This window comes from Erpetoichthys calabaricus, chromosome 11, assembly GCF_900747795.2.
Source record: "Erpetoichthys calabaricus chromosome 11, fErpCal1.3, whole genome shotgun sequence".
Lineage (NCBI taxonomy): Eukaryota > Metazoa > Chordata > Cladistia > Polypteriformes > Polypteridae > Erpetoichthys > Erpetoichthys calabaricus.
This window is the reverse complement of record NC_041404.2, coordinates 38,648,270-38,672,867: the sequence shown is the minus strand read 5'-3', so window position 1 is coordinate 38,672,867 and position 24,598 is coordinate 38,648,270. Positions and strand designations below refer to the sequence as shown.

General features: G+C 37.7%; 1 protein-coding gene across 1 annotated transcript in view; it reads left to right on the top strand.

Moving 5' to 3' along the window:
• Positions 1-24,598, top strand: part of slit3 (slit homolog 3 (Drosophila)) — a 566,711-nt gene that overhangs the window by 78,916 nt on the left and 463,197 nt on the right. Inside the window, exon 2 of the mRNA XM_028812973.2 lies at positions 19,756-19,827. Within this exon, the coding sequence (XP_028668806.1) occupies positions 19,756-19,827 (72 nt within the window). The remainder of the gene's footprint in view (positions 1-19,755; positions 19,828-24,598) is intronic.

Genomic DNA, 24,598 nt, shown 5'->3' with positions numbered 1-24,598 from the left:
TTGTGTGTGTCCTGCGGTGGGTTGGCATCCTGCCCGGGATTGGTTCCCTGCCTTGTGCCCTGTGTTGGAAAATGGATGGATGGATGTTGCACAAAGAAAGGGGCTACTCCTCACAATCTGGTTTTGAATCTTAACCTAGACCCTGTGAGTTAAATCTGTATGTCCTCCTTGTACCTTTATGTGTACCCCAGTCTTCCTCCCTCATTTGAAAGTTGGGCACTTTAGGGTAAATGGTTAACACAAATTGGCCAAAGATATGTATGTGCACAAAGAGTAAAGCTGCAAGTGTGCCCTGTGATGGAGTGGCACCCTATGTAGTGTTGATTCTTGCCTTTACAAAGATGGGCCCTGGCTTTCTGTAGCACAAAAATTCGATTAAACTAGATTTTGTAAGTGGAGAAATCATTATTTTGTTTATTCAGCTTTAGTAAAAAAAAAATGTCTCAGTTAAAAATATACATGTACCGTAGTAGCCGAAGTACCTGGTGTTGCCTGGGTATATCTGTAAAATGGGTTAAAATAAGAAAGCAAAGGTTTATGGGTTTTTTAAACGGTAACCTTGTTGTTATTGCTAGCTGCCCCATACATCTTCCACCCTGCCTCTCTAACAATGTATCTTTTCTTGTGACTTGAGAATTTATTTCTTTCTGGATCCAATCGGACTCCAGAATTGCGGTAACACCTTGCTGGGTTGTAACCATGAATGCCATCATGACTTTGACCCGTCCTTTTCGCTCAGGGTGGATAGTTAAGTGTGCTTAAATTATGATGAAAGGCTGACAAAACAGGAGTTAATCAAAAACACTTTGATAATCCTTTGTATTGCACTGCACTTCCACTCGCTCAAGCCTCACCTAACACCCCCTTGGAAAACCGCACATACTCCCTTTTATACTACAGTAAATAGAAGCAGAACATGGCATTGCCCAGGTAAGTAAAGTTAATTGCTGGGAATTTTGTCTGCCATTCTGGCTTCAGTGTGTTCAGATGTTTCATGTGCTCTGAACTTGCAGGTGGCACTGGTGTGCAAACTGTAGCACACAGGGAAACAAAAACCCCACTTGGACCCCCACAGACAAAAGTTTGGGTTGTAAAGTAGTCTGTATTGTCTGTATGGTCCTAGAGAGCAACTCTGCAAAATCTGGTTCAGACTGGTCAAAGGGTGTAGGATTGTATAGGGAGCATAAAGATAGACATTCTATTTTATATACAGTATATATATATATATATATATATATATATATATATATATATATATATATATATGTGTGTGTGTGTGTGTGTGTGTGTGTGTGTGTGTGTGTGTGTGTGTGTGTGTGTGTGTGTATATATGTATATGTATAGTAACCCTATGTAAGCTTGTTTAGGATCTGAATACTTTGAGGAAAGAAGCTGCAGAGATGGTGTGTTATACGTGTCATGATAGACCTGCACCTCCTCTCTGATGGTAATTAATGAACAGATGATTGCTGGGATGTGTGGTGTCAGCTGCAATCTTTCCTGCTCTATTTTTCGATCTGGCGATGAACAGATCTTTTAATGTTGGGAGAAAACAGCCAATAATTTTCTCAGCTGAATAAATCTCCTCTGCAACTGAGTCTTAAAAAGAGAGGAGGCAGAAGGAAACCAAATGGTGATAGAAATGGTCATATTACTCTCAATGATGGCTGAGTAAAAATTTAACAATATCTGCCTTGATATGCTAAGCTTCTTAAGCTGCCGAAGGAAGAACAATTTCTGTCTGGCTTTCTTAATGGCTGAGGTAATGTGATGTATTAGTGAAATTAGTCCCCAGGAATTTGAATGACTGAACCATAGACACAGTCAGGCCATTCATTTGGAAAGGTGGACAGATAGTGACTTGTCGGCAGAAGTCAGTCTTCATTTCCACTGTCTTAATAGCATTGAGCTCCAAGTTGTTACAAGAACACCATTCCACAAGACAGCCCACCTCTCTTTGATAGGAAGGCACAACATTATTGGAAATAAGACCTACTACGGTTGTGTCATCTGCAAACTTATAGACTTTTTACAGATTTCTCTATGAATCTACAGTCATTGGTATAAAGTGAAAACAGGAGGGGTGGAAGAACACAGCCCTGGGTGTACCCTATGCTAATTGGCATTGAATGGAGACCCAGTCTCACATACTGCTTCCTATCTTTCAAGAAACTTATAATCCACTGACAGACCGAACTCCCAACTATGACAGTTTTAAGGGCCCTTAGAGTACAAAAGATTCTCTGGTCTGATGAGACAAAAATTAAAATCTTAGAGTTTTCATCTGAGTGCTATGTCTGATGAAGACCAGACACTATTTATGATCTGCCTAATACCATTCTTATGTTGGAGCATGGTGGTGGCATCATGGCATGTGGGTGCTTCTTAGTGACGGGTACAGAAGACTGATCAGAATTGAGGGAAAAATGTATGCAGACAAATACAGCGAGGTCCTTGAAGAAAACCTACTCCAGAGTGGGGTGATGGTTCATCTCTCAACATGATAATGACAATGCCGGAGTGGCTTTAGGACAAGTCTTTGACTGTCCTTGAGTGGCCCAACCAAAATCCAAACTTAAACCCCCATAGAACATTTGTGGAGAGATTTGAAGATGGCAGTTTACAGACACTTTCCATCCAATCTAAAAGAGCTTGAGAGGACCTGTCAGGAAGAATGATATAAACTACATAAACCCAGATGTGCAAAGCTTATAGAGACTTGCCCATGAAGAACTGAGGCTGTAATTGCTGCCAAAGGGGGTTACAGCAAATACCACAGCAAAGAGTCTAAATACCTCTATGAATAAGAGATTTCAGTTTTTGATTTTTAATATCAAAAACATGTTTTCACTTTGTCATTATACATTATTGAATGTAAGACTGATGGGCAAAAATGGCAAAATGACATCCACAGCACAGTAAATATGCAAAAAGTTTTGAACCCATTGTATACTGTATATGTTTGCACATACGCACAAACACAAAGCATATGTATATTCTACCTTTAGTGTCAGAAGGCTGAACCAAGCCATTTTTTCTGGGGTCTTTCAAAGTCCAATATGTTTGAGTGCTGTTCACCTCAGTATCTAATACAATATCATAAGGGGAGATGACTCTCCATTCTCCTCCTCTTTATATTCTCGCCCATCAGATGAAATGTTTCATGGAATGTAAAGCAAAGCACAAAGTCTGGGGTTATGAATAGAATTATTTTTGACAGGCTCTTTATCACAGCATCTTATGCATTGTGAAGACCTGTTGTATTACAGACAGTTTACCCTGAATGCTGCAGGCAGAATGTCCTCCTTGAGCCTGTCCTGGCTTAGGACCCCCATGTGTGTCTAATTAAACTGCTTGATGTGCCGAGCGCAGCGCCTTGGAAGCCTTTGAAATCCAATATGCCTTTAAATCAGATTTAAAAATGTTTATGTATGTTATGAGAAACACACCCTCAGCCAACTCAGCAAACAGAGAAAGTGTGTAGTCTGCTTTCACCTCCACATTATTTTCTCCTTTTTTGTTAATTTAGAGGCTCCTAAACTCTGATTATCTACTTATAATAAAACTATAATTTTCTCCTTGATGTGCATGTTGTCATATGCAGATTTGTACCTGAAATATTGTTGCATATTCATATCATATTAAAGTGAATGTACATAATAAAACACCATTAAAATCTGTTGATCTAGCATAATGTCTCACACCTCTGTCTAAAGCTTTTAAGAGAATGTGACCTAAATATGAGAGTTAGAAAATGGATGGATTACAGGAGCCTGTCAGGTACAGTGCCCTTCTGTCTGTCTACCCCTACTGCTGATTTGTCTAAACATAAAGACAAAAATAAAATGATTCTTCAAGATCAAAGGGTGGTATGGTGATGCTGGGTCCGGGGTTTAAATCCTGTGCTTAGTCACCGATTGTGTTTACATGCACACACATAACCGGATTAAGGAGAATAACACCGTAAAGGCAGAAGTCTGTTTTATCAAAATTCTGCATGTACATGGGCAAGTCATTTTCAGGAGTTCTTCTTTGAAAATAGTCATGAAAATGTGTCAGAAACGAGTTAAATGTCATCATCGGCCACTGTAAATATGGAAAAAAAAAACATGAGGCCTGTGATGATTTTCTCATTTTTAATGAATATGTTTAGTCAAATTAATGCTTTATTTATAGGTTCCTGTTACCGGATTGCACACAGCACACTCTTTTCTACTTCGCTGTGCTACTGAGCCCTGCAAAGGACTTGGTATGTGTGTTTCTTACCCACTGTTGTTGGAATGGAATAAAAATAATGCAAGTAACACAGATAAGAATTGTATCAGGTTTAAAAAGTAATCAGACTATAAAATGTATATTACTTTTAATCCTACTGCTCTCGAGATTGTGCTGCTGAGTTTAGCACTGTATGTTCAGCTCATCAACATAAATTTTGTAATTTCTGAAATACTGAGACAGATCATTTCAGTCAGGGAAAGGAATATTGTTATTTGCTTCTGGAAATGTATTTTGTGGACACTTTTACCCGTGGCTGCTGGAAGCGTGTGCAAAGCAAATAAATACAGGCTGACAGAGTGCAATGCACATGTGCAGACTACAAAAATCCTTAACAGTAACCCGGTTATGGGTTCACATGGCCACATAATTGAATTATTTGCAAAGAAATCTACCTCTGTTAATCAGGTTCTTCAGAGGCCAGTAACTCGATTTCTCTAACCGGAATAAGGATTTATATGGCATTTTAGAAATCAGGTTTCTGTAAAAAGCTGGGTTATGTAAACACGCAGACTGTCTGTGTGCAGTCTGAACATTCTCTGCATGTCTGCACAGTTTCCCTCCCATATCTCAAATGTGTGTTAGGTTAAATGGCAAGTGTAAATTGGCGCAATGTGGATGTTTGCATCAGTGAGCCCTGTAATGGTCTGGCTTCCCTCCCAGGGTTTTTTCCTGTCTTGTTCCAGCCATAGGCTCTCCCCCAGAACCAGAATTAGATTAAGCAAGGTTTGGAAAATTTTGTGTTAAGCCTGCAATTTAAACCTCACATTTAATTGATTACAAACAGCTTACAAGAATTTGTAAATATGCATACTCATAAATGCTGTTTCATGGCTTTGAACAGGTATGAGGAAAGTGAACCAGTGATGCAGAGTGTTTCCTAAAGAATGAACAGTGCAGAGTCCAATGCACCACGTTAGTATTTGCCAATACCTCAGTAGCAATGCACCTTCAGGTCAGCATATTCCGACAGTAGCCTTGAAATGCTCTGTCTACTAACGCACAAAAAAATATGATTTGGCACAAAATGATCTCTGCCATCATACCATAATGATTTTGTCCCTTCCTAATGAGAGAGTGTCGGCCAAATGCCCATCACAAAACCGTTATGTTTCTTCCAACCTGCAACCTGAACTGAACAGAATGAATAATAGTAAGGAAAATGAAGTTAAAGAATGAACAAATAACATTAGTTGTTTAAAATTGTATGCATAAATACAAATATAGCATTATTATCTGCATGATTCCATGGACAAAAATTAGTCAGAGGCCGCATTGTCACCAACACGTTTTTGAGGTAATCTCATGTGGGTTTACATTCAGAGCAGAAACTAACCTCAGAAGCTCAAATGCAGTATAATGCCTGAACAAACATATCAGGAAAGCCTGCTCCATCGCAGAGCCAACCCTGGACATTCAAAAATCTGTTGTGGAAAAGAGGATGATGGCAAAATTAGATGTCATCATGAAAAATCCCCTCCATCCCCTCCAGGAGGTGCTGTCTTGGAGCACTTTTAGCCACATGCTCATTCCACTACAGTGTGCTAAGAAGCGAGTCTAGGGGTCTTTTCTGCCCACTGCTATCAGGCAATTCAATGCTTCCACCCGATGTACTTACTATGTTTATTTTTACTTATTTACTTGTCCTGCGAGTATATATTCTTCCTTTTTATCTTTCTGCTGCTGTATCTGAATTGCCCCCTGAGATTAATAATGTTTATGTCATCTAGCTAATCAAATATAATGATAAATGATGGATTAGTTGAAAATGTTAAAATTCAGGGTTTAAAATTGTTTACTATTATTTTTTGCAATAAAAACACAGCACATATGTTAAAATATCTGGGTCATTGTTTTTGTAGTGCAGTAAATTGCTGATATGTAAGTAATTATGAAATACATTTTAAGTAAAACACACATTCCTTTTTTAAATAAATATTACTCTGAAATATTTGCTGTCACTGTTAAATCTGGGGTTCTGCTATAATAAGAAAATGAAAATTCCACATGATATAAAATCAAAGCAGATTATATAATTTTAAATGACAATCAGGTAATGTAAACACAGCTAGATTGTTCTGTTGTACAATTATGTAAAGTATTAAATGTAACAATATATCGGTATAGCAAGCTCAAGAAGTGTTTAGATGGTTACACACTGTTACATGCTATTGCTATTGTCTCATTTATATAATGTGAAAAAATATAGATAGATAGATAGATAGATAGATAGATAGATAGATAGATAGATAGATAGATAGATAGATAGATAGATAGATAGATAGATAGATAGATAGATAGATAGATCCCAAGGGGAAATTCACATACTCCAGCAGCAGCATACTGATAAAAAACAATATTAAATTAAAGAGTGATAACAATGCAGGTATAACACTCAATAACTTTGTATAATGTTAACGTTTACCCCCCGGGTGGTACTGAAGAGTCGCATAGTGTGGTGGAGGAACGATCTCCTCAGTCTGTCAGTGGAGCAGGACAGTGACAGCAGTCTGTCACTGAAGCTGCTCCTCTGTCTGGAGATGATACTGTTTAGTGGATGCAGTGGATTCTCCATTATTGACAGGAGTCTGCTCAGTGCCCGTCGCTCTGCCACGTATGTCAAACTGTCCAGCTCCATGCCTACAATAGAGCCTGCCTTCCTCACCAGTTTGTCCAGGCATGAGGTGTCCCTCTTCTTTATGCTGTCTCCCCAGCGCACCACCGCATAGAAGAAGGCACTCGCCATAACCGTCTGATTGAACATGTGCAGCATCTTATTGCAGATGTTGAAGGACGCCAGCCTTCTAAGAAAGTATAGTCATTTATTCCATCTTATCTTATATCAATAGCATCAAATTAAAAAATAACAACACTGTCTAAATACTTTTAAAGTTTACAAAATATGTACACAGTCTTTGCACACACAGGCCACTAGCTCTAGCAATGCTGAACCAGCATAGCCACCACGGCATAGCCACAGCATTTACGTTTAGAATAAATTCCATCGGACACTCACTGATCTGCAAGTGCAAGCTTTTTTGGGCTGAATGGCCTGTTCTCGTCTAGATTGTTCTAATGTTGCAGGCTTTAACCTTCATATTGGTTTAAAGACCAGAAGAGATCAATTGTTTTAAATCAGGATTATCACCCCATACTTAGAAATACATTTTTACAATTAGTACATGTTTATATTTTCCACCACATGTTTACAAAATGTGGTCTGCAAGGTTTAGAGTTAAGGCAGAAATACTCTGCATTCCTATTTTGGATACACATGTATGCGTTTTTTTAATTTCCCCGAAACTCCACTTCTCCAATTGCACTCGGGTACAGACCAAAACAGCGAGACCCTTTGGTGCAGTACGAAATGAACCCTGAAGCGGTTCGCATGAGGTATGAATATGAATCCGACTGATCAAACTGGAAGAAACACTGTTATCATGGCTGAAGTAGACCATGATTAGCGTCTGCTTTAGGTAACTATCGATTTTCAATAACAGCAGGGTCGAGTGTTAATGTGGAACACTAAAATCAAAAATAAATACGTACAAAGGTACAAATGTTACACAATTTGCATGAAAACAGTTCACAAAATTATCAATCAATCAGAGCAAGCCTAAAACCTGATTTATATCTCTCGCGTACGTGATCAAAGAAAACAAAAATGTAAAATTACTTGTGATCAGGCCAATCAAAACGTATACAGAGGTGGCGAAAAACAAACAGCAGTGTTTTGTGAGTCCGAAGACCAATCCTCTTAAATCTTACATCATGAAAATGATTAGAGAAGGTGGAAGCATTCTGTCATTGCGATCGCTTTTCGGGCGCGGTGCGGATATTGAAGCACCATAATTTTGACACCTCTAGTAAATGTTAATCAAACATTCCAAAATGAATATTATTAACAAATAGGTACATGAGTTACTATATTAGACATTTGATTCGAGGTGACTTGAATATACGTTCATATGGTGGCTACTGGAGAGTAACATCCCGCAACATTCCACAGTTAAATGAAACTCACCGGACACGTCTACTGTCAAAAACTGAAGATTGTCTTCTTTTGCGAATTTATTTGAAACTTGCCCTTTTCGTACTATGCACAGTAGCGGCTAATATATAGTTGTTTCCCATTTGTTCGGTAACAGGCGTTTCGTTCACACACTTGTACTTGGTGAATAAACAGATAATAATAGGAAATGCGGCGATGCGTAAACACTGTTTTCGACTCGTAATGGTATTTTTTCTCTGGGAAAAAATGTTTCTGCCCAATGAAAGACACCCTGGACACGCCTGCCAGTTTGCTAGTTTGCTTGAAAGTTTGGAATGTGAAATGCTACTGAACTAACTGAAAATTGAAACAAGGCAACGAGTCACCCCGATTCAGTAAATGGACTAGGAGTGTGAAAACGACACTTTCTTGCAGTTTTACCATCCGGGGTTGTCTGATTTCTACCGTAACATAATATTTTATCAATAATTAGGTAGGAGTAGCGGTGTTTGCAAGGTAATTGGCTGAATGAACTGTAACTATCTGTGAAATTCACAAGTTGTCTTTAAAAGTCGCACACAGTTTTGAGAAAAAAAGCCCAAACTGAAGACTCATACCCATACCATTTATTTTGCACGCATATCAGCTATAACATCAATAAATGAATGGATGTGACAACTATAGCGACATTTGAATTACTAGATGAGGGTGTGGTGGTGTTCTAAGTCATTTGTGATTGGTCAAAGACTAAGAGGGCGGTTGCACAGCGACATCGTTTGTGATTGGTCAAATAAATGAGCGGGATCTTGGACGGTGAAGGCACCTTTGTTTGCTCAGGTTAAATGACGAGTGAAATGGTACACGGGGGAGTCTCTGTCGTAACACAATAGAAAATAGAATGTGTGTTTGTTTATTTTGTGTTGGTTTATTCTGCCTGTGTTCTGTGTTGGTTGTTTCAAGAAAAGCAAATGTTCAATGAGGTAAGAAATTACTAAATTATCCTCCCAAGACCTTGTTGCTGTAATGACCAATGAAGTGTACTCGAAGCTTGCCATCATTAGCACTGAACTATTCACAACTATCCTCCCAAGTGACAGTTTGTCATTTACAAGCAAAGGCAGTTTTTGGCAGCCCTAGCGTAACCGTGCAGATAAACTGTTTAATGTCTTAACATGAGTAATTGTTAGTTGTTTTTACAGTCTAGGATGGGGACATACCGTAAACTCCAGTTTTAGCATTCTCGATAAACAATGAAAAATAACCCGAACATGCTTAGCTTCAGGTGGATGACTTCTTCTGAAGTGCCTGTGGCATGGCTGTTGACTTTCTTACTTCCACCTATGTAACATTTCCCATGTTCGCTCAGTTTTCTTCTTTTCTAATGCTGAGAAACTTATTTATGTGTTCATCACATCCCGTATTGATGACTGTAACTCCTTACTGGCAGGTGGCCTTTCAAATTCTCTATCAGAGCGCCACGTGATTCAAAACTCTGCTTTGAGAGTCCTGACACAGACTTGCAGCAGCATGCACAAAGCAGCTATCCTGCTGTACCTTCACTGGCTCCCAGTGTCTTACAGGATTGAATGTAAAATTTTTATTAGCCTACAAAACTTTAAATGGCCTCACAGTGGACTACATCAGTGATCTTCTCCATCTCTATGCTCCTGTTTGCCCACTAAGGTACACTGATTCTGGCCATCTTGTTGTGCCCCACACTGACCTGCACTCTAGGGGTGACAACAGGGCCTTCAGCTGTATAGCGCCCAGACTTTGGAATGATGTCATGAAATTAATGAAATTAGCTGACTCAACTCATTTTATTTATCTCATTTTTTTAGCATGGCATTAAACAGACTCGGCATGCTGACCCTGCTTTAAATTTACCCTCTCCCCCTTTCTAGGTGCTCATGATTTCTGTTTACATCACAAATTATAATACTTATTCAAAATTTCTTTGCAGTACTGTATGTTGTATTTTAGTCTAGATTATTATCTTTTATTCTGTTTGAATGCTTTCAATATCCTGCATTTATCTTTATCCTCACAAGTGGCACAGTGGTAGTGCTGCTTTGCAGTAAGGAGACTGTGGGTTCACTTCCCAGGTCCTCCCTGTGTGGAGAGCGCTTTGAGTAGTGAGAAAAGCGCTATATAAATGTAAAGAATTATTATTTAATTGGGATATTATTTGTAGCCAATGTTATATATGTCCTGTTGCTCTTTCTGAGTTTTGTGAAGTGCTTTGAGCATTAGCAAGGTGCTATATAAGTAAATTGTGTTATTATTAGTATTTTTATTTTTTTCTTTTGGTTGCCAGTCATTTATAATAAGTGACAAAAACTAGAAGTTCTATATAAGACAATTAATATATAGCATAATGTAGTGTCTGCGGTGGGCTGGCGCCCTGCCCGGGGTTTGTTTCCTGCCTTGCGCCCTGTGTTGGCTGGGATTGGACCCTTGTGACCCTGTGGCTGGGATATAGCAGGTTGGATAATGGATGGATGGATGGATAATGTAGTGTAGAATATATATTGCAGTTTTCTTTACAAATCTGTTTAAAAATATTAGATTGACTAAAATTTTCATTTTAAATTGATTTAGAACAATACTGTATACATGAATAAAAATGTTTTTAGCATTTTAATCACATTTCCTATTAAGTTTTTACTTAAATCTGACATGATGTAAACATTGCAATTTTATTGTTTATTGTATTCATGAATGTAAACAAAAAAACTATTTTCAATTAACACCATTTTTGATGATTTTAATTTTGTCAACATGTTAGATGGTTCTCACAGACACGAACACAAAAATAGTTAATAGTGTATTTCACAGAAATGATGCACATTGTTTAGTTTGATCTGTGACACAACCTGATGACAGAAACCCTCCGAACTTCACAATACGTATTGTTTGGTTTGATGTACTGCTTTTTCCTTTTCATTTTTATTGCTTAATTTTGGAAAGGGTCCTGGCACGGCGTTTACTTCCGGACTTTGCCGAGACCCACTGAAATCTTCTGAATGTCATCTTCTGAAGTCTGTCCTGAAACTGCACTAATGTCAGTTCCGTCCTGAAAGTGCTGTTTGGATCTGCAGGTGGATGATATTGGCTTATTTGTGAGCTGCTGCGCGTGTCTTGTTCTGCTCATTGAGATTGTTTTATAATATTTTTTTTTTATTTTCAACGCTATGATAGGTTAACTTCCAAATAACATGAGCTGTCAGTGCTTTATTTGTATGGAAAGCCTTATTAATGTCTAAAGATATTTCAAAATTCAGTTGAAGATATTTTGAAGTTAAATGACGATAACCTAAAATGAATTATACATTTTCATCTCAAACCTATTTCAGGCTATCATAAAAATGAAGTGCTGGTCAATTTCATATATCTGAAATGTATTTTAAAGGTATCTCAAATGCAGTCTCTTAAAATAGCACTTTATTTGAGATATTTGACATACAATTCATCAGATTTCAGAATGACACCCTGTAAATTTTCATGTTTTTCAATATGTTCTCAGTCATTTTAAGATATCTTGAAATACATCACAAGAGTTTATTTTTACACTATCTGAAAATGTATTTTGAGATATCTGAAAATGTGCATGAAGTTATTCTAACATACTCTGAAATGCATTTTACATATCTCAAAGTAGTCTGGATATCATTTCAAGATGTCTTAAAATGTATTTCGTATATTTTGACATTGACTTTTGTTTGATATATCTAAAATACATTTTCTTGGATATCTCACATTAATTTCCTGATACCTTAAAATGTGTTTCTGCTCCATGTAAGATATATCAAATAGTATTTTAACATCCGAAATACGTTTGAGAAAAGACACAAAGTTGTTTCAAGATATTGTATGTGGAAATCATTTTCAGAAATCTAAAATACTATTAAAGATATCTCAAAAAGCTTCTGGTCCTTTTTAGTGACCCGACATTTGCGCGATAGACATATGAGCGCCGACAAAATAGCGCCAATTAAAACGCGGCATCAAAATCGCGCCGACAAAATTGCGATGACAAGAAAAAGTAAATAAAATCACATAATCTTCTACTTACAAAGTGTTCAAAAGTTTCATTAAATATGAATTACTAGTTTAAAGCATATATAATAATGTTTATATTAGAAGTCAATATTATGAGACATGGCACGCAGATAGTCCTTAAGATCACGCCCTGCATATGTAGGAAGAATTGCAGCAAGATGTCTTGATAGCTGAGCTTATTTAGACTTGCTGGCTGCCTGACTGCTGGTAATTCCGCTTTGTGTTCAGTACTTGCTTGTAACGTCCCATCTGTTTTCTTCTTAAGTCTGCCGGCACACTCTCTTTTAACGCACCTCCACGAAGACGATCCATCTTGATTTACCTTGTCGCGTCGATATCGATATCCTTTATACAGAAGTTGTTGTTTTCCTTTCTGTGACTTAATAATATCCATGGGGTCAGTTAACTAAGTATAACGTATTATTCAATTGATTTCTTCTGACTGCATTATAACCTAGCACATAATGTGTACATAATGCGCACATACGCGTCCCACTCTCTTGGCCTCTCTCGCGATTTTGTTGTGGCAATTTTGTCGGCACGCATTTGTCGAAAACCAGTTAGCGAGTTTGTCGCCGCTCATTTGTCCGTCGCGGTTTTGTCGGCGCTCATATGTCTATCGCGCTTTTGTCGGTGAACCGTATTTTTGGGTATAGAAAAATAAAGGAAAAGAGGTGGTAGGGATACATAAGGAGGGTGGTAGTATGAGTACAGCTAATTGATAGTTATAGTAGCTAGATCAGTACTGTGGAAGAGATTAGTACTGTGCAATCAGAAATTGTAAAAAATAAAGTCTATACAAAGGAATTGACTCAGTAGTTTTACAAAATATGTCAATTTGTCTTACATACAGCTGTTGTTTTTAGTCCCTTTTTGTCTTATACTGGACTCTACCCCTGCAACTCTTAAATGAAGAACAGGAACATCTCTGGATTGGGCACCAGGCCATTGCAGGACCAATTCATGCACACCTCGTCCATTTACATAGGGCCAGTTTGGAATTGCCATCTTTGTTGGTTGCCAGAGATTGTGGTATTGCTTTATGCATTACTGTGTTTATGCACTTTACAGCATTATGTTGTTTTATATAATATTGTGATGATATTATAGCTCATACAATATAGTGTTGCTTATGCATTTGTGGCTGTAAAAAAGGAGACAAATTAATAGCAATTATGTTGCCTGATAATAAAGTTCAAGTTCAACAACCCTCAGATATAAAGAGAATGTGTAGACTCCTCATAAGCAATGATTGAGCACTGGATTAATACCCAGAATGCTGGATGTGTGAGTAAATTTAACCTTACCCTACTTCCACCTTAGCTTCTCTTTACGAAGTCATTTTCAAGTACGAGTTTTGAAACACTCTACTTCCATCCATCCATTATCCAACCCGCTATATTCAAACTACAGGGTCACGGAGGTCTGCTAGAGGCAATCTCAGCCAACACAGGGCGCAAGGCAGGAAACAAACCCTGGGCAGGGCACCAGCTCACTGCAGGGCGCACACACACACCAAGCACCTAACCTGCATGTCTTTGGACTGTGGGAGGAAACTGGAGCACCCAGAGGAAACCCACGTAGACACGGGGAGAACATGCAAACTCCACGCAGGGAGGACTCGGGAAGTGAACCTGGGTCTCCTAAATGCGAGGCAGCAGCGCTACCACTGCGCCACCATGCTGCCCCCACTCTACTTCCTGCCTTCGTTAATTTGATTACAGCTATGATGTCAATCTTCAGGCTTCATTTATTTTAAGCCTAAAAGATTCAGCTTCCTAACTTTCCTGTCTTTCACTCTCTGAAGGTTTGGAATAATGCTGCATTTCCTTGCTGTCAATATATTGGTATTCCCAAGTTGTAATGTTCTACCTTCCCACATCAGTGCATTCAAGTGAATTTCTGGTTGTACTGTTTATTGCAACATGAAGTTGCTGCTGATTTGTTACTTGCTCTGTTAAAAAAATAAATAAACAAAAAAAAAATTAAAGATAAATGGACATTTTTTTATGAAAATGAAGACCAAAGTAAATATATTTACCACTCCAAATTTAATTCAACCACAAACATTGCTTTTCTGTCTGACCAGGCTGTACCAATTATTTTATACACTAGGCTAAGATGAAGGTTATGTTACAACTCAGAGAATTTGGGTAACTTTATTATCCCCAAATTGTATGGCTTGTTGCTCTAAGTTCCTAGGGTTGAATTTCTGACTTGGAAACTTATATTTATTGTTTGCCCGACAGCAATGTGAATGTAGCATAAGTCTAGCATCTCTTCTCTGGACCTTACCTAGTGGTACTAAGTTGCTCTTCTAATATGGAAATCACAACCACCACCAGTATTCCAGATATGGCTTCACAATTGCAAGACACATCTTAAGCATATTGACCAGAGGTCCCCAACTCCAACCCTGGAGGGCCCCAGTGGCTGCAGGTTTTCATTCTAACCTTTTTTTTAATTAGTGCACTGTTTTTGTTGCTAATTATTTTCTTTTGAATGAATTTTAATTGACTTGTTTTATAAGATTTGTTCTTCTGAATTGCTTCATTTCTTTCCTTAAATGGCACCCAAACAGAAATGAAACGTGAAGTGAGTGAGCCAACAGAAGACCAATTAAGTCAGGTCCTCAAACTCCAACCAATTTCTCTGCAACCAGTTGCTTAATTAGGAGCTGATTTTTGTTAAATAAATCCGTTCTTTAATTCCATGGCTTGTTGCTGCTGTCATGCAATAGCATACATTTTCGAAATTTTTGATTTTCAGTTTTCTAAGAGCACCGATAAAATGTTTTGGAGACCTTCACCTTTCTTTATTTTCACATTTTGTACGATCGAGACAGTTTGCTGGACATGTTTTGGTTCATTTTGTATCTCATTTTTGTTTGGCTGCTAATTAAGGATAAAGAAACAATTAAGGGGTATGAGTCTTCAAGAGTAAGTCAAATAAAATTAATTCAAAAGAAGTTAATTAGGAGCAAAAACAGGTTACCAGTTCAGAAAGGGGTAGAATGAAAACCTGCAGCCACTGGGGCCCTCCAGGACCGGAGCTGGGACCCCCTGATATTGACACTGTGATGGGCAGCCACGGCCATTACCTTGCCGGGATGCCAACAGAATTGAAGGACCGGGTGAGAAAGCATTGATGAGGCAATACCTCCTCTGGGACGCTAGAGGGCAGCCCTCCTGGGCAGCTGTGGCACTATGGATTCTCGCAGGGCATGCTGGAAGCTGGAGTTTGGTACAGCCCTGCTAGGTTCCGTGGGGGGCACCAAGGGGAGCTGTAAAGCCCTATAATGGACTTCTTCCACACCTGGGAGTGATTCCAGGTAATCTTGATGAGCCACCTGGAACACTCCCAGGACCTATAAAAGGAGCCAGTCACCACCACTTAATGACGGGAGAAAGTAGATGAAGCTTGTGAGGACAAATGGAGGTGGAAGGACTAGACTAGACTAGAGAAGAGAAGAGACTGTGGTACTGTATGGACTGTGCTGTACTTTGTGGGAGCGAAGAAGAAACACTTCCCTGACTGTAAATAAATCATGTGCTGTGTGTTGAAACTTGTGTCCTGCCTGTCTGTGTTGGGTTGAGGTGGCTGTACACTCCCTGGGCTTCATAACACTTAGTTTGTACAGTAGAGTTGTACAGCTAAAGCCACCATTCTATTAACCTGTGCCTGCTTGTGTACACTTGTCTTGTTGTGGGCAGTCATGAATCTACCTGGCCTCACATTTTTGCTTGTACTGTAAGTGATATTCTCTAACTCTATTCACTGCATTCTGTAATCAAATTAAATCCTTTAACTCCTTACCTGTAAGACGTATCAATTATCTACATTTAATTTTATCCCACGTATATGTCCAGTTCTGAATATTGTTCATGTCTTTTTGTTTAAATTTTATTAACCAAAGAAAAATTTTGCTAGATTCCCTTATTTATTGTCATCTGTAAATGCAGTAATTTTTACTTATACTTCACTGTAATTTTATCCAACTCATTTATATACATTATTACCTTTGTAAGAATTAATTTCTTCAATTAAATAATGTTTCCTTTTAAACAAACAATATTGCATGTAGCATCTGTCATGATAAACGGTAGTTAACATGTTCCTAAATATGACGCCTTACAAGACGTATTAATCGGAACTCACATTATCAGAGAGTGCTTACAGATGGCAGTCAGATTTGAATCTGCTTTTTAGCCTTCAGAAAATGTAACAGGTACACTGTTATAATGTAATTGAAGTATCACTTTGTAAAGTGACTTGGTGTAGCTGCCATTTTGATCAGGATGTCCACCCCACTGAATTAAAGCTGAAAGTCTGCACTTCAACTGCATTTGAGTTGTTTCATTTAAAATTCATTGTGGTAATGTACAGAACCAAAACTAGAAAAAAGTTGTCTCTGTCCAAATATTTATGGACCTAACTGTAAGTAACAACTGGTTAAGTTTGCAGATGATACCAAGATAGGTGGATTAGCAGATAATTTGAAATCCGTTATATCATTACAGAAGGACTTGGATAGCATACAGGCTTGGGTGGATTTGTGGCAGATGAAATTTAATGTCAGTAAATGTAAAGTATTACACATAGGAAGTAAAAATGTGAGGTTTGAATACACAATGGGCGATCGGACAATCGAGAATACACCTTATGAGAAGGACTTAGGAGTCGTAGTGGACTGTAAGCTATCGACTTCCCAACAGTGTTCAGAAGCCATTAAGAAGGCTAACAGAATGTCAGGTTATATAGCACGATGTGTGGAGTACAAGTCCAAGGAGGTTCTGCTCAACCTTTATAATGCACTGGTGAGGCCTCTTCTTGAGTACTGGGTGCAGTTTTGGTCTCCAGGCTACAAAAAGGACATAGCAGCACTAGAAAAGGTCCAGTGAAGAGCGACTAGGCTGATTCCAGGGCTGCAGGGGATGAGTTATGAGGAAAGATTAAAAGAGCTGAGCCTTTACAGTTTAAGCAAAAGAAGATTAAGAGGTGACATGATTGAAGTGTTTAAAATTATGAAGGGAATTAGTACAGTAGATCGAGACTTATTTTAAAATGAGTTCATCAAGTACATGGGGACACAGTTGAAATCTTGTTAAGGGTAAATTTTGCACAAACATTAGGAAGTTTTTCTTTACACAAAGAACGATAGACACTTGGAATAATCTTCCAAGCAGTGTGGTAGACAGTAAGACATTGGGGACTTTCAAAACTCGGCTTGATGTTTTTTTTAGAAGAAATAAGTGGATAGGACTGGCAAGCTTTGTTTGGCTGAATGGCCTTGTCTAGAGTGTTCTAATGTTCTAAAAACCCGGTGTTTTCTCAGATGGCTAGTGGAGGGTGACTCTAGGGATCTGACTGCTACACTCTGGGCAATTGTATTTGAAGCACAGGGCTTACGACATCCATTAAGCCTGGATCAGGGTTTGTACTATGGTATGAATATGAACTATTTTAGCCTTAGGGAAATGCATGGAGATGTGAAAAAGTGTGACTTTATGAGTTAGTGTGGATGTGTATATGTGAATGTGTATAGCAATGGGTTGTTGCGCATCCAAAGTTGTCTGTTGTGTTGTGTCAGCTGTTAGAACAGGCATCAGCTCCTCATGACCTTGAAATGGATAAGCAAGTTATAAATGATGGACCAGTGTTTATGCCTTCTTGGTTTTGTGCCTGCTATATGCCTGATATAATTTGAAGCAGGATGTGTCTGCAAAAAGGCAATGAATAAATGGCATACATACTACAGTATTGTGGTATAAGGCAGTTAAGTTTTTCAGGTTGATACTTTTGTATGAGTATTGTTTTCTGCTAGATAGTTCAACTTCTCCTTCATTCCAAACACCTTTCAATAATTCTGTGCTTTGTTACTTTAAATTGTAACAGTTTTCTCCTTTATACTGCTTTTCTGTTGTGTCAACAAAGATTGACTGGCCAATGTATGTGCATTAGAGTGTAGGGATCCCAGTGTTGGACCAAAACTCCAGCCATTCTGAATGCTTCTCCCTTGTACTGTATGGGTTGACTCTGTTTTCCTAGGACTCTGTAAGGAAATAATTAAAAAGTTACATATAAGTCAAATAAGCAAACTCAGGAGTTGGTGAAATTGAGACCAGAAATGAACAAGTACATGGGCATAGACCTTAAAGTCCATGATTACATTTTTGCACCCATATAATCTAAATTAGGATTGCTAGGCCCAGAGTCTGTTCTTGCAACATCAACCTGTAAGCAGATACCAACCCTGGAAAGTGTGCCAGTCCATCTTTGGGAACTCTCTCTCAAGCTCACTTTCTCTCTGAACCAACATAAATTTAACAGATAGATAGTTCTTTGTGTTTTCGCGATGGAGGATGTTTATCCATGTTTGAAAACCATACAGATAATGACTAGCTCAGGAGTCGAACTAAGTGTACTGGAGGTTTACCACCTGTAAGAAATATAGCACAGAAAAAACGAAAACAGTAGTTAATCATACTACTGAAAGATGTCTGTCTAAAAGCAAAATTTGAGGATTGGATAATGTTTAATGGTTTATCAAATCTAGATGTATTTCTGGCCATGAAGTATAACAAGCATAAATCATTGACAAAATTTATACATTGAATATTGTATGTGTGTGTGTGTGTGTGCACGCCCTGTGGTGGGCTAGCGCCCTGCCTAGGGTTTGTTTCCTGCTTTGTGCCCTGTGTTGTCTGGGATTGGCTCCAGTAGACCTCCGTGACCCTGTAGTTAGGATATAGTGGGTTGGATAATGGATGGATGGATATAGCTAAAGGGTGACATTAAAAATTACACACAGAGACCTATGTCACAGAGACAATAGTTTGCAAGTCAGCCCTCAGATGGACTTCTCAGAAAGATGCACTAACAGATTGAATAACAGGTTGATGAAAGACAACATCACAGGCAGCTATCTGGTATGCTGGAGCGAATTCTTAGGGGTCATGGGTGAAGCCCATTAAAGCAGGATATGTGGTTAGCAGCAGTCACAGCCTTCCTTTTGTTAGCAAAAATCGACATTGCGGCTGAAAAGGCTTTCATGCATCAGTAAAATTGTTTACTTTTGATTAATTGTATTCCATTGTGTGGTAGGAAAAAAGGGAGGGATGTAAAAAATAAAAAAGTCACTTTGGGTTAAATAGTGGAGAGGTCAGAACTGTAAATCTCCTTAAAAGTCTATTTTTAAGAGCCCTTGACATTGCTCTCCACTTTAATGGAGTTTTCTTAGCCAAAGCCAATCTATGCAATATGCCATCCACTAAAGCCCATATTTGAAATGCATAAACTCTTTGGTGGGCTGCTTGCTCAGTGAATGAAGGTACACACCTACTTTATGTATCTGACATTATAGCATGTGCTATTAGTCTCTTTCAACCAGTCTCTTGACTCTTTCTTTCTTCTGTTTTATTTTGTAGAGACTTGGACAGAAACAATATAACTCGAATTACGAAAGTAGACTTCACTGGTCTGAAGAACCTGCGAGTTTTGTAAGTTTTTATTTTATTTTTTATCTTTCTTTGTGATTGGTATATCAAAGGAAGTTCTGAACATGTCAGTAAGACTCCACTGACCTCACCCTTCTTCTTGCCACTACATATTCCAAATGATAAAGCAATTCAAATTTCAAAGAAATAAAATATGGCCATTTTGCATACTGTGTTTGATTTAATACATGAGAAACTTTAAATTATCAAAATAATAACAGAACAATGATACCTCGTAGAATAGAGGTGCTTACTTCTTCTCCACATATACAGTATTCACTTATTTTACGTAGTGGGCATAATAGTCAGGAAAGGCATTGTAGCACTAGAAGATGAGTAGTGCAAAACAACCAAATTCACCCCTGGATTAAAAGATATACCCCAGTGTGCTTTCAGAGGCTTTAAGAAAAAGAAATGTCTTTAGTGGAAAAACACTTCATGAAGACCTAAGTAAGGTCTATGAAATTCTCAAAGGCACCAATAAAGTCTTCCCGCCAAATAATTAAAACCAGAATTCAGGAAGTGATAGAAATTAAGGAGAAGGACATATAAGAAATAAACCAGGAAGTAAATCCTTAAATAAAATTAAGTTGAACTTGCAAATAAAGAAATAAACAAACCCAAAAGATATGACTTATCCCAAACTCTTGATAATTTTAAAAATGGCATTATTTTTTGTTGTTCTTTATTTCACCTTATACAATTTCTTGTATTAGGAATTTGTTAGTTTTCACATACCCCTTGAGGTCAGAGAGCAGGGTCAGCCATCGTACACCGCCCCTAGAGCAATTGAAGGCCAAGGGCCTTGCTCAAGGGCCCAGCAGAGTAGAATCTCCTTTGGCAATGATGGGGATTTGAACCGGCAACCTTCGGGATACCAGCACAGATCCTTAGCCTCAGAGTCACCACTCCGCCCTAAATTATTTGGTAGCTTTCAGTCTTTTTCCTCTTGTGGCGTGATTTTTTAAACATACTTGTCAAGGATTTATATATGTATGTATTACTTTTCTTAAGCACTTTAGGATAAATGTTTTCTGCTTCTAGTGATTTTGTTATTAACAGCCATTTTAATCTGAGCAGAACCTTTCGCACTCTATGTTTCCAATCATTAAGCATTTCCTTGATAGTCCCTGTAACTGGTACTGCAGATCACTTCTTCACATGTGGAAACTTCAGAAAAATTAGAATATAGAGCATTCCACAGTCTGTATATTTTAATTTGTTCTTTCTTTTTCCAATACACTTCTTCCACGACCATTCTTTTACTACTAAAATACTAGAAGAATTTCTCTGGGTCATATTTGGCCTTTTCTATAATATTTCACTGTAATTACATTTTAGAATTTCTAATACCTTTTTTAATCTTTGCTCACATTTGCTCATGACATAGGCCCTACAGTTAGTGATGGCATTTATTTCCTAGTGTCTGTTATACATCTGTTTTTTGCAACCTCTTGTTTAACTTCTGATTTATCCACATCAGAGTTTGCTTTTAAATTTCAGAATGAACTTGTCCTGCATTGCATGTAAAATGCTTTTAAACATTCTCTGTTCCTTTACTGACTATGCACTTAAAAGCTTATCGTAATTTAGATTTTGCCACATCTACTCAAAATTGTCTTACTACAGTTAAATTTAACAATTTTCGCTTTTGAAATATGACTCTGCCAAAGTGCTGTGAAATGTATCACACTATAGTCTAAATCTTAATGATTTAATCACCTCTACTCTCTCACTTCTATTGAAATTATTACAGAATAATAAATATTCACATTATTCTCCTCTCATTGGTATTTTAAAATACTGTATCAAAAATGGACATATTCTACATTTAAAAACTCAGATTCTTTTATTTTCATTTGTTTGTAAGTGTATCCTAGTTAATATTTGGGTAACTGAAGTTCCCCATTACTGTAATGCCCTCTCTAACCTCAACATTTTGATATTTTAAAAAAGATTCAGAGTAAAACAATTACCATCATTGTGGCATCTATTACTCCCAATATCAGACCCCTATACTTTATGCTTTCTAGTCAACAGGCGAGGAGCAGCAGCTGCAAAAGCCCTGTCCCCCTTAGTTTTACACTTGGTACGAGGGACAACAAGAGACAACTGACCAGAAGATAAGTGCAGTTTGAAAGGAGCTACAGTAGTTGTTTAATACCTACAGGACCTCTCCAAGCACTTGTATTTGCTATTAAAAGTAATCTCACACATATTCTTCCTGTTGACCTTTATACACTTTAGGCTACCTCCTAAATGTCTCTTTATTTGTATTGACTTTCCCTTACTCTTGTCTGCTTCCCTAGAGGACTTTATTCTTTTCTAGCCTAACACTGTCATTTTAACAGCACCTGTTTAACTGTGTCCTTTAATCTTCCTTCTTCCTAGTGTGAATGCTTTCTGGCCTATGCTAAGTGTAACTTAATTAGGATTCTTTTTCTATCTCTTAATTCTTTCCTTTCTGATAAACGTGTTTATTTACTTACTATTGACAGCAACAAAGCTGGTTAAATATTTGCTATCTTACTACTTATGTTAAATCCAGTTCCTCCTGTGCTGTGCTATATCAGCCTTCAACTCTCTGCAAGTGTGACAGATGTGCCCCTGAGCAGATGAAAAATCAGCAAATCAATGCTTCTAAATGGTAAAAATGTAGTGTGTGACCAATTAGTGGCAACCAAAAACAAATTTTAGGAACAAATGCTATAATCAAAGGCGTTTTCACACTTACAATATGGTATATTTGCTTTTGTATGATTACTGTAGTCACTTTGTTTCAGTCTTCATTTAGCTTGGTTGGGTTTCACACACCAAACTGTCAAGCAAACTAAAACTTAATAATACATACCTGGTGGAAATGTTGTGGACTTCTTTTATTGGGAAGAAAAAGATTTTGTTTTTTGCCTGGGAAAAATCATGATGGATGATTAAGAACATCTGCATTTATTCACTATCACATTGGCAATATTGAAGTGGTTTGTTTCCCAAACAGAGCTCAATGGGCAGAATGCTTATTGTCTAATAACTAGAAGAGTACACAAAAATTATGTTATTAAACAGGATGGGACGTGTATCGTCTAAGTATCTCTAAAGAATATTATGTTGCATTTTTCGGTGTTGTGTATTTACCTGTATGCTGAGATTGCCTAATTATTGACAGCAATGATGTAGTGTGTCTACCATGGCACACACAAGTTTTACCCATAATGCATGCACAATATTTCCTATAGTTAAATCAGTAACCTTTTAAGTCTTAGAATATAACTTTTATGACCATTTCTGATCCCCTAACTTCACATTTTTGACATGGATATATTTTATATGATATTGATTTTGTAAAGAATGTGTCATTTTAAAAGCTGTACCAGCTTTTAGTGTGATTGTCAGGTCTTAGAAGCTAACCTGGACAGATTCTACTCAAAACTGGATGCAAAACGTATGGGAAAAAAGTCCCTGCTATTAGTCCAAGATGAGACTCTCTTCCTTTTGTATTAGTTGTTTCACACCAAGGTCTGTCACAGAGGTGGCACAGCTAATTAGCATTGCCATCTAATATTGTCCTTATCTGGTTATAAATCTGATTTTTTTCAAACTGTTTCTTGGCTCCAAAAAATTATTTGAGTATGTTTTTTGGGGATTCTGAAGTAAAAAAAAAACTTAGTGGTTATATTATTCTTTTGTTTACTGTTAGTTTTAATTTTGCAAGAAATGATTCACGTTCTCCCGCTGCACAGTCTTGTTTTCCTAATGGATGGCATGATATTAGAGACTGGTTGCTAGTACACAAGGTCCCATTCCTTGAGGTTGCACATCATGACACAATGTTTTAAAAACTGGCACCCCATAAACGTAATCATCCAAGATTTGGATTTGTGCTAGAAAACACAGAAACCTTTGTGTCATTTCATTGTTAGTTTTCAAATTTACTGGTTATGATAATTTTTTTTTGCCCTCTGATTATTACATCTACTTACATCTTATGTTTTTTGGCTCTGGTTATGTGCACCCTTTTTGGCATTTAACTTACCACTCTGTTCTCTGGTAATGAGTTACACATTCATTTAATTATTGGTTACGACCCCTGTGCTAATTCTGACTTCTTCCTGTCATCTCCTGATTTAATTTTTTCTCAAAGCTGCTGTCGCCTTGTGCAAGCAGTAAAAAACAGTACTACAGTAATCCCTCCTTGATCACGAGGGTTGCGTTCCAGAACCCCCCGCAAAAGGTGAAAATCCGCGAAGTAAAAACCATATGTTCATATGGTTATTTTTATATATTTTAAGCCCTTATAAACTCACCCACACTCTTATAAACATTTCCCGCACAATTATACAGCATAAACCTTTTGTATTCTCTTAGATATTAGGTAAGATTCATTGAAATTATGTATGTAAACACACTGTTTATATACAGTAAAACCTAAATATTATTTTAAAGATATCCAGCGTCTCTGATATCCCATATGTTACAGCCATTACGACAGGCAGGCCACCAGCAATAAATACATACAATACAAGAAAAATTGTATACTGTACAGTAAAATGTGTGTGCAGTGATAGTAAACTATGTACATGTAATAAGTACTGTACGTAGAAAATTAATTATGTTACTCACCAAAAATGACACAGCGACTTGTCCGATAATGATGAGTTTAATTTTACTGCACAACAAAGGAGAGTGTTACAGCTCTTCTAAAGGAGCCTTTTCAGGCGACTGTGTAGAACCGCCGTTGTTCTTCTGGCAGTCTTCAATCCAGATCCCTAAAGCAGAT